We start from the raw sequence: 12,144 nt of genomic DNA, 5'->3' as shown, positions 1-12,144 counted from the left end.
CACTCAATAGATAAAGTAGGATATGTTGATCCTGTGTCAAGACATGAAAGTAATGTAGAAAATGATTAGATTGGACAAATGCAAAGGATACTATAGAAGTAAAACAAAAAAAGGTAGCAAAAATATAATTCAAAAGGGTGAAAAAAGTTATTACAAGGAAAGAGAAGCAAAGGTCAAATCAAAGTCAAAGACAAATATAATTAGAACAAATAAAGGCAAAGTAAAAAGGAGAAAGAAGAAAAATGATGAGATATATTTGACTAAGTGTGTAAGGCACAATAATACAAATACAAGTGATGTTACTAATGAGAAGGATGATGATGATTCATGAGTGGTCTAAATAATTGAAAACTCTTATTAGCTCTAATGATAAAGAATATGCATGTAGTAAATAGGTTTTCCAACTATTCAATGAAGAATTAACTTTTTAAGCATATGAACCTTGAACTTTGGGAATGAGTTTGCAAATTTGAAGGCTTTTAAGCAAAGAGTGAAGGACTACAATATTAAATTAGGAAGAGAAAATCTTTGGGTGAAGAATGGCATAGCTAGAGCAAGGGCCAAATGCAATCATTACACTACGTTTGATAAAACAAGTTAAAAGCTATAAGTTTGTAACTTTTAGTTGTGAAACTATTTAAAAGTTGTAGATTTGTAACTTAAATTTTATACATGTATAAGTAGCTTATAAAATTAAATTGTTTAACAAACAATTTATATAATAAATTAATTTATATTAAATGACTTAAAAAAACATATAATATTAATATAATATAATATTAAAATTAGATATAATTTATTTTAACACATCTTATTAATAAAAATGGTATTATGATTTAGACAATAACTTGAAGTTATTTTTAAAATTATTAATTTTAACGTGTTATATTAATAAATATTATATGAATTGATTTAAATAATTTATTTTTTAATTTTTAAAAAATATTATTTTCTATTTAATTTTTATCTAACAAAATATACTATTAATTATTAAAAAAATAAAAAAATGGTGAAAAAAATGAAAAAGGACTACCTATAATATTAAAAATTACAAACTCTTTTAATTTTATATTTACTAAATAATAATTTATTGACCAAGCATAACCATAATCTTTTCAAAAGTTGAAATACATTTATCTTATGTTATGTATAATGCACATGTCTACTTGCTTTAAATTTAATGTTCACATATTTTTTCAATCTAGAAAAATAAAGATTGTTAAAATTGTAGCTTAGATAAGTAAAAAAAGTAAAATGTATTGAGAGATTAAATCTGCTTATTAAGATTTCTTATCTTTAGCATTTTAAACGTAAAAAAAAAAGAGAAGGGCTCTTAATATCTTTTTTGTTTCTTTTCTACGAAAATGTTTCTATACATGACGGAGGATGCAACATTGGTAATTTGGTATCTCTGTCAAAGTTTAGTACTTGAAAGAGAATGAAGAGCTTTGCTATTTAGTTCCAACTACATTACATGATTTGACTATGGATATCGCGGTTACTATCGACTTAGTAGGAAAATTAGAAATTATGGTAAAAAAAAGAATGAAAATAGTTGATGTTTGTTTTTTTTATACAAATTTATATTTATGATAAATAAAATTATTCTAAAAGATAGTTTAGATGTACTACGTCATACGGCATTTTGAGAATGAATGACAATTTTTGTTTGAAAAATTTATACATCCAACAATGATTCAGAAATATGTTGATATCGATAAAAGTCTTGCTATTTAGGCTTGTTTTTAAAAATTTATAAATTTATTAATACACATGAATACATTTTAATGTAATTTAAATTAAAAAATTTAATTAATAATTATAATTTCATATTTTTATCTTGAATATGCATCTTTCATTTAGAAAAACAATTTCTTTAATAAACAAGTGCATCTTTAAGAAAGTATTTATTATAATTTTTATTTTAAAAAAATATGTGAAAAATTCTTTTATTAATATTATATGAAAAAATTTAAACAAAAATTACTTAAATAGAATGAGAATTAACACTTATAAATAGCAATAGCGGTGCCTTATTATATTTTTCTTTTGTTATTTCAAAGGGAGCCGTCCTCATCTTTAGTAACAACTATTTTAAGAAAATAAAAAATTTTTATAATAAATTTATCAAGAAATTACGGCAGCGAATTTAAAATTAAGCTAATATAAACATGTGCTAAGTTCGAAAAACATATATTAAAAATTTTAATACTTAAAACTTTGTTTAAATCAAGAAAACAAATAAAGAAACAAATACGAATAATAATGTGCAACTTTTGTTTGGCTGAAAAAAATGACTTTTAAAAAAAACATTTTTAAATTTTTTATATCTAAATTTATATTTGTATTCTTTATTTTCTTTCTGTGGAAACAAACTAGATTCTATAAGAAGGAAGAAGAAAAAGAAGTTGAAATGGCACGACGTCGTTTTGCTCTTCTGTGGAGGACCAGTTCAAACTTCAAACTGCGACTCCCGCGTGGTCCTTTCAACAATTCAGATTCAGACTTTCACTCAACGCAAAATGGAACTCGATCAACTTCACTTCGATTGCGAGTTCCCAAATCTGAATCTCACACCGAAACCCTAGAAAATACATTTACCCCTTCGCACAATCACAAACCCTAAATTTCCGAAAATGTCCTCGCCGATAACCTACCCTGTGGTGGTCGACGACAAGGACCTCGACGACGCCGCATTGTGGGCCATGATCGATTCAGCCTCTGCCTCTCTTTCCTCATCGAAGAGCAAATCCCTCACTAACGTCAAGTATTCCAACCGCCAATCCCCTTCTTCGATCTCGAAACCCTCGCCGCCGGCGCCGAAGTGCCGGAAGACCCTCCGTGACTCCGGCGATAGCGGCGAAGTGGTATACGACCCGTGGCCCTACCGTCCACCGAGGAAGGTGGCAAGAACATGTCCTTCGGAAGAAAGTAGCCCTCTTGCTTTGGTCAGAAACGTGCAGAGGATGCCGCCGGCGAAGGTTTATTCGCCGCCGGAGATGAAGCAGTTGCCGGACGTGCAGGAGCTGAGCTGTTACACGGAGGTTTCGCCGCGGTGTTTCGGGAAGAACGAGGAGGAGAAGGAGCACAGCGTGAGGCATAGCTTGTTTGGAATGTTTCCTTCTGTTTCGTTGTTTAAGGAGTACCAGAATGCAGCTATGGCGGTAATTTTTCTCATCCCTTTGCTTCAGTGTTCCTTTTAAGCTTCAGTTTCCCTCCTTTTTTTTTTAAAAAAAATTGAACGTTCTAATTGCTGCAATGGAGAAAGAGGATTTGTAGCGTGGAACAATGCTTCGTCGGGAATGAAATGAATGATATTTGTTACCACTACACCAAAAAAAAAAAAGAATTATTTTATTTACAAGTTTTCTAACGTACATTCAATAGAAAATTTACATGATATCATTAAACGTTAATTTTTTAATAAAAAAATGTATTTATTTTATTTTTGCATATTAGAAAAGCCGTTTTATGTAATTTATTAGTTTTTTTCCTCCTAACATGGGATGTGGGATAAAACTAATTTATTATTTGTTCTCATCTTTGCGATTCCTTTTACATATTAAACAATAATAGGTTTGACTATTCCATCACAAAATATTTAAATAATGAAATAATAGTGTTTTATTTTATTTCATCGAATTCCATTGACCATGGAATATGTAATGAGAAACCTATAATTTGGCGTAAAGATATACTATATGGGGTGCTGAAGTAGACAGTGGAATAGTAATGTAGCGATACGATGACAATTTCTTTTCTTTCCCCCTTTGTGTTTAACTGTCTTTGTGCTTCAGGTAATGTTCTTAAACTAATCATTACATAACTGGCCATTTTACAGTTTGAATATGTCCCTGATTGACATCATATTTTCTGAGCATAGTAACCATACTTCACTTAAACCCATTTTCCGTAGACAAAGAAATGCTTTGGGAGGATGTTTTCTAATTTTCAAAATCTGGATAAATAGGTAAAATGGAGACAGTTTTATAAACTCTTTTGTTTTTTCAAATTTTCAGTTAAAACAACAGCAATAGTGACATGTAAAGAGAAGAGCACGCGAAGCCCCATTAAAAAGGCTTGATAATAACTTTTACCCGTTTGATCTACGTCATCAACCCGACTTAGGACAAAAGAGATTTTGTTGTCGTCGTTGTGTAACTTGTGTTATTAAAAAAGAAAAGAAAAGCTTGTGTTTGGCAGAATCTCTTAAAATTTGAAAAAAGTAGTTTTTATATCACGAGAGAGGCCTAATAATTTTGTCCCCTTTCCCAACGCACATTTAAGGGCTATTGCTATATGCACCAAATATGCAAATAAGGATTCGAATTCTCTTCATTTTCAGCTTGAATATGATGGTCCAGTTGAGAATCTCTTAAACAAATCATATGAAAATGACCAAAAATTACATCAAATTTGCTTAAGCAAATTTTGTTTCATGATCCTATCTCTTCAACTCTGTCTAGCTTAGAAGCAATCACATTCATGCTATTGATATATGTTTAGTTTAACTGTCTTTTCACTTTCTTTGTTTATAAAGAGTAAAGCACATGCATACACATTGTAGCAACTAAGAGAACGTGAAGCTTATGTATTGGATTTTCAGTGATAAATTTTGGTATCTATTCTAATTGTAAGTTAAGTTGGGATTAGTGGTGTGAAAAGGTGAAGAGGACTAACCTTAAACAATGATTGCAGTTACCGGTGTTTTTGAAACTGAACTTGCTAGTGAAAACGGGCTGAGAAATGTACCTTGAATTTGGAAAACTGGAGGCTGCATTCTGGTTTGCTGTCGAATTAGAAGACGAATCTGGGATCGAGTTTGGCTTTCACATTCAAATGGAGCAATCTTGAACTTTATTTTTTTAACATGTTCATGTTTTTCCAATGATTCACTTCCAACCTTATCACCGTCTCTCCCACTTTGTCTTCCAATTCTCTGTTTTAACCGTCCAGGAAAGGAATGTAAGGGATGATGGTAGCTATCAAATACATGGCTAATCTTGTGACTTATGAGGTCATATAAAGCAAAATTTGCTTTAAGTGAATTTTATGTGACTTTTGGTCATTTTCATATGATTTGCTTAAGTGAAGTTTAATTTGCTTAAGTGACTTTTGACTGAACCGTCATATTCGTGCCAAAATCAGAAAGGATCCGAATCCACTTAGTATGCATCATATTAGGTATAGAAAAGATAATTTTTCCTGTACTTTCTGTCTTTTCTGCGATGAATAAGAAACCTTGACGATTGATTCCTATTTCCCCTACATTTTGATACACTGGTTATCCTGAAAAATCATTGCATGATATTAGCCACTTTCTTTTGTAAATATCGTAACTGCTTGAAAACATATTTGCTTGACTTCCATGTCTCATTGGGACTGTCTCGATCAATACAAGGCGAATCTTGAGTATTCTTCTGATATTTTTTAATTAGTACACGTTTCCAAATGCTCAAAGCTTGGAATTTTGCATCTGTGATACACTTCAACTGCTGTTTGTTGTTGCTTTTGCATATAATTACACTATCTCCAATCTCGACAGCATTTTATGCAAGTATATGAAAATGAGAGTTGCGTGTGATGCCACTATTTTCTGTCACTTAGGAAGGATATACCTAATCAATCCTTTGTCATGTCTTGAATGTTCAGATTTTGGAGAAAACTGATTACACTTTGATTTCGGGGAGTCCTTACATTAAGAAGTCAGGTAAACATAGTTTGTCGTCTCTTACTTGTGAAAATGCTACAGTTGATGATGTAACGTGGTGGATGCATTTTCTATAGGTTGGAGAAAGATATCTTGTTACTTCAATATTTCTTATGAGATCAGAGACAAGAATATTGAGTTTGATGAGAATCGCAATGTTCAGCGTGCTGAGTTTGTGATTCGAGCATACATGCAGTATGTGTCTTGTTTGGTTGTTTCATTATTATATCTTCCAAATGATTTCTTTTCTCACGACAATTACTGCCGTTTTTATTGATTTTCATTACATCAGGGGTGGTAGGTTCTCAGATGGTTGGGGCTCTTGTGAGCGACGCGAAAAGAGATTTCAGAAACCAAATCATGATATTCCAAGCACAGCGGAAACTAGAGCCAAAAATAAAGCTTGTCAAGTACGTCATGTTTATCATGTTATGTTTTTCTGTAGACTTAAATAAGTTTAGGTCTTCATAAATGTTGTTGGTTTTGAAATTATGCTTTTATAAAGTTTTTTGTTAGTATTTATTTACTCTTAAATATTTTAAAAACATAAAAAATTAGTTCCTATTATTTATTTTTTAAATGTTAGAGATTAAATACTGACGAATTTTTTTTTTTCAGAGATCAATTCTAATACATTTATACATATCAAAATCTTATATAAAGTTTTTCTAAATTGTATTTTCAATTCTTGGTGTGGCTTTCTATGGCCTTTAGCTGCTTATTCCCCACGTCAGATATTGACAGCCTCCATCCATTTGTGAATTCATATAGCTACCTAATTCTGAATCAGCCTATAGCCAGTCTTTGGAGCACTTGGTTGTGCTCTTCAATGCAACTTCATTTTGGCTCATTCTCTTTCAGAATTTAATATATATGATAAACATAATAGAGGGTTTTATCAAATGACATTACAATTTCCACAAAAAGCCTTAAACGGAAGCTTAATCAAACTTCACAATCGTAGTTCTCTGCTGCTGAAATGATCCGTGTCAATCTTGGATCGGCACAGCTCTGTAGAATTACTTGGTGCATACCCAAAATATTTTTCTTTCCTCTAGTGGATTTCCATGTTTTATGAAGACGGTTCCCCAAGCAACACAGCATAGTGGATTTCTATGTTCTTTGTCCGCGAATGTTTTTTTCTATCTTTGATAGGCTTGTATACAAGTTGCTGAGATGCTTGATTTTTCTATTCGGGCTTCTTGTGGCATCACTATTAATTTTATTTTAAGGTCGGGATCCCTTCATTAATAATGTTCACCGTCTTGCACGCCTTGGTTTCCAACGACGCTAAAAACGATGAAAATTTTTGTTGTGTATATATGTACCTATCGATTGAAGGTTCGATTGGTTATTTGTGGTTAGCAACACGGTTGCCTTGATGTAATTTCTGTTAGTGTACTAGTTGTTTTCTTTTCTTTTTTTTTGTATCTTAAATTTCCTTCTCAGATGGTTGAAAATGAAAACTTGTATGAAAACTTCATTTCTGAACGTGCGTTTAAACTAAATTTTTATCATGTTGCTAAATTTACAGGACCTGCTAGGAATCGGGGAATATCGACCCGGTGCAACAAGTCAATTTCATTGATGTTGTAAATGTTTTTGTAATGATTTAACATGCCCAAATATTTGTTTAGGGGTTAAATGAACAGAACATTTTTTTTAAATGTATCTTATTGATGAATAATTTTGTAAATGCCATTTAGCACGTATTTGGTGCTCAAAGCATTCAAAATTTCATTGCGCTAGATGCTAACATTTAGCAACAAATGCTATTCAGCATGAATAGCCTGTTATGTTTCATGAATTTAAAATTAACAAATAAGTTCTTACATCATACTTCAAGCCGGAAAGAAAAGAAATGAAAAACTTAGAATTTATTTGTTTTCTCTTTTTAAATATAATTTTTTACTTTCAAAAATAAAAAAAATGGAAAAACTTTATTTGTTAATGAGTTTTAAAAGTTATTTTTAAAAATAATTTTTTTTCAGTTTTTAAAACTGAAAAATAAAAATAAAATTTAGGTGTTTTTGTTTTTCTATTTCTCTTTTTAAAACTAATAAAAGTTTAACTAAAAATAGTTTTAAAAACTAAATTATCAAATAAATTTTATTTTTATTTTTTCTTGAAAATAGTTTTATAAAATTGTTTTGAAATGTATTTTTTAAAAATTAAATATTAAAACTAAATTGAACAAGCTCTTAAAGTTTTGACTAATTTTTGTAGTATCAATCTTTTTCTTATTTAATATTTTTCTTTTAATAATTGGTATGAAATAATTTTAAATGATTTAAATATATTTTTTTCTAAAAATAAAATATTAATTTTAATGCTTACGAAAACCTTATTCTTTTTTTAACTCTCAATATAGATAACTTTTTACGCAGAATGTGTTGTCAATAAAAAAGCTAAAATATTATAAAAGATGTATTTACTTTTTTGTTTAATAATGTATAAGTGTTTTTGTGGTATCATGACTAATTATTACTTAGCAAATTATATGATTACGCTTTTTATATTAACATTCAAAATATAAAGTAGGTTAAGAACGTTTGGACTTAGGGTGATTTTTTTTTTAAAATTTCACTTTGATATCAATATTAATTATTTTAATCATTCATCAATTTTATTTATTAATTAATAGTTATGTTAGGAATAAATTTATTTAGAGGAAAGTAATATAACTAGATATGATTTTAATTGGCTCATTGGTAAGAAAACTTTGTACCAATACATTAGTTAGAGGTGAATTTGATGCTTTCCTTATGTATAAAAGATTAAATTTTTAGTTTGATTTTTTTTTTTTTGTGATGTCCTTTCCACAAATTAATTAAAACATCATAGTAATTTGATATCTTTACCTGTTTGTTTGAATGTCATACTTATACTAAGAATTTTCTCTATTATGTTAAAGACTATCTAATAACTAAAGTTTTGTTTGAAAGTTTAGATGAGAAGGGAAAAGAAAGGTCTAAAGGGGGAAGGAGGAGAGAGAAAAGAAGTGAGAAGGAAGTTAAACCTTTTTCTTATTTGAAAGTTTAATATTGAGAGAAGGTAATGGAGAGTTTGATTATACAAATAATATTATTATATTTTATATCTTTTATTTATATATTTTTAATTTTACAAAAAATAAAAAATAAATATTTTTCTTTTTCAAAAAATTAATAATTTTAAAATTAATATTTTTATCTTTTATAAATTTTTTTAAAAAATCTCACTCAAAAAAACTAATATTTTAAAAAAATTTAAAATCTTAATAGTGTGAAAAAGAGAAAATCTTAAGAAAACTTCTTAATTGGAAAAACTCAAAAAACTAGCGTTATTAAGATTTTGGGGGGTTTAAAAAAAACCCTCAAAACTTTCCTTCCCTCATCTCCTAAACTTAGTTCTCAAACATAACCTAAAGAAATATGAATTTGTGCATGTTTATGGACTGACGGATTTGCAACTTCTTTTAATGCGAACTAGATTGTGATTTAATATAAAATAATTTTCCTTTATTTTTACTTACACTTTGGTAGGTATGGAGTGTCAAGAAAGCTAATTGTATTGCTTGGAAAAAAAATAATCTAAATTTATAAAATTATGTTCAATGTAATGAAGCTTACTAACCAATTTCATTTATGTGAACAAGTGTAATAATCTCAAGCTCACCTGAAAAGTTAGGTTCATTAAAAAGCTGATCATAAATTTGAATTTATTTTTAATGTTGATGGGAGTACTTGAGTAAGCCTGCAAAAGTTAATTTTGGTGCTCTTATTAGAAATAAGAATGAAAATTAATTTATATGAACTTCTGTGTTCATTGATATTTCTCACAATATGCAAGTTGAACCATAGCCATGCTTTAATGTTAAAAATGACTTGAAATCATATTATCGGACATCTTTTGTGTTATTCTAACAGGATAGAGGTCAAAAACTTTGTAAAGAGAGTTGTTTTATCTTTTCACATATTAATCTCATTTGAAATATAAATGAGTAAATGAAAAAAGATTAACAAATGATCATTAGACACACATGTCTAAAGGCAACATATGTACAAATTTTTTATAATTAAACTGGGAATTTTTTTTTTCATATTATAGTTTCAAATATTAGATCTAACATCCTACAGATTTTAAATTATTCTTTAGACTCATATGTAGGAATTCCATATTTAAGTTTTTTCTTTTATTTGTTTTTTTTACTTTCTCTTAAAAAGTGTCATGAAGTGGAGTGAAAGTAACTTATAATTTTTCTCTCGATCAATCATTAATCAAGCTACAGTTGCTCAGGATCGATACACCGTTAATATCGTTGTTATTTTGTAAGAAAGCGAAAACCTTCAACATGTATTGAGCTAACATTGCATATAGTATTGGATTTTATATTTTTATCTTAGTAAATTTGACAATGTTCTTATATTGTAAAATCTAGGTGTATGATTGAAAAGATATAACCAAAGCTAAACTTTTTATATCTATGCAAATCTGAAGAACTCAATGTTTTCCTAAGAATTCACGTAATTAAAAAAATACGAATAAATATTACGAAAAAATGTAAAATCAGAAAATAAGAAAAAATTACATTTAATTAATTAATTTTCATTTTATAAACCTGATTTCTCATTCTTAAAACTAAGATAATTCACTACATATTTTTCTATTTATGTAATTACAATATTTTTCTTTTCATAAAACCTATCGATTCAATGTTTGTTCATCCTTAGATAATTATTTACATAAAAAATAGAAAAAAAGGTTTATTTTATCTTTCATGTATTTTGGGTCAATACAATTTAAATTTGGTTTTTAAATTGTAAAATGTAACGTTCTTTATTTATTAAACTATATGAAAAAAATCCTTCCATTACTAGGATATTAAATTTGACTATTAACTACTCAAATTTCTCACATGTGCAAGGTGTTGTTATATATATATATATATATATATGGAAAGAATTTTCTAGTATAAGTTTAAAAATTTTTACATTTGATCCGAGTCTTTTATTTAATTTACATATAATGATTAGTGAAATAATAAATTATAACCCGTTAGATGTAAGTTAAATATAAAAGACTCAAATCAAGTGTAAAATTTTTAGACTTATACTAATGTAAGAAGATCTTGCCCCATATATATAATTTTAGGAATAAATCAAATAATATTTATAATTTTAGGAATTAAATGAACATATATCTGCAATTCTGAAAATAATGTATTACTACTTATAATAATAATAATATTATTATTATTAAAATACACAAGAGTATTGTAACCATGGTCATTAAGATGCTGTTCAAGTCATTCATTATAACAGTATTTCCATTCGTTTTTAATAAAATTTTCCCACTTGCCATCATCCTTTCTAGTCATTTTACCATATTTTGAACTTGTTACTTCCATATAGCTTGTACCAGAATCATCCTCGCTTCCACTTCCAAACAAACCTAAGAGAAAAAGAAGAGAGAAAACTTTGTTAATATTTTTGTGTTAATTTTTAATTAAAATTATAGCTAATTTTGATAGTCTATGTCAATATTACATATGAATTTATATTATATGAATTATCAGAATAAAAATATAATTTTAATTAAGGAATAATGTTAAAAGTATTTAAAGAAGTGCAATTATGTTTTTAATTATTATTAAGAATCAATGCTCACGTGACTTTAGAGCCATCTTGAACGTGGTTAAACTGTTCTTATTTGGAACCCAGAAAGCTCTTACGGCTACGTATTTTCGACTTTGGTTAAACGCCAAAATTATACTATTTTTGAATGTTGATACAACCTATGTTTTGTTGTTTATGCATTTTGTTCAACAATTCTTCTTTCGTGTTCTGTTGGTCCCATGGTACACAACCTGGAGCTGATATGCATACATCTTTGTCTGAAGTGAATTTTTGGGATTTTTTCTAATATTTCATTGGATCTGTTACTGCGTTTGCTTATACTTCTCAAAATCATTCAGTATGACAGTAATGGCTTCATAGGTACCAACTCTCTCACGCGCACAATTACATCTTTTAATTCTTAACTTTATTGTTAAACTTCTTATCAAATAGATAATATATAAAGACCAGCATGTTATTCATCCTCGTTGCAAGAAGAAAAAGATACAAGAGAGTTTAAAGGTGAAATCTTCACAAAATGGCTTTGTGCCCCTATCGGCCATTTTTCCTTGGAACTTTATGCATTGTTTTTGTCCTGACTTCAGGTAACAAATGGAGATTAATTTCACCTCTTAAGTTTCTTTTTTTCTTCTGCAAAACAATTAGCTAAAAAAAAATATGAAAATAATAATGATCATAATAAAATCATGTATCCTTCTATTGTTGTTTCTTCATAATTTATTTGTTTAAGAAACATTTTAGTGTTAGGCGAGCAAGATCTTATAAAAAAATATTAATAAACTATTTTATGTAAATTTCTATATATTTTTTAAGAAA

General features: G+C 28.4%; 1 protein-coding gene across 1 annotated transcript; it reads left to right on the top strand.

The window, feature by feature from the left end:
* Positions 1-2,519: 2,519 nt before the first annotated feature.
* Positions 2,520-7,437, top strand: LOC113863793. Its single transcript, XM_027497508.1, has 5 exons — positions 2,520-3,164; positions 5,653-5,710; positions 5,788-5,905; positions 6,003-6,120; positions 7,245-7,437. The coding sequence occupies exons 1-5, from the start codon at positions 2,637-2,639 to the stop codon at positions 7,296-7,298; spliced, it is 876 nt and encodes a 291-aa protein (XP_027353309.1). The 5' UTR covers positions 2,520-2,636; the 3' UTR covers positions 7,299-7,437.
* The last annotated feature ends 4,707 nt before the right edge of the window (positions 7,438-12,144 follow it).

The sequence above is a fragment of the Abrus precatorius genome, unplaced genomic scaffold, assembly GCF_003935025.1.
Source record: "Abrus precatorius isolate BTA unplaced genomic scaffold, Abrus_2018 Scaffold3, whole genome shotgun sequence".
Lineage (NCBI taxonomy): Eukaryota > Viridiplantae > Streptophyta > Magnoliopsida > Fabales > Fabaceae > Abrus > Abrus precatorius.
The sequence above is the reverse complement of the archived record's forward strand: the minus strand, read 5'-3'. Positions and strand labels throughout refer to the sequence as shown.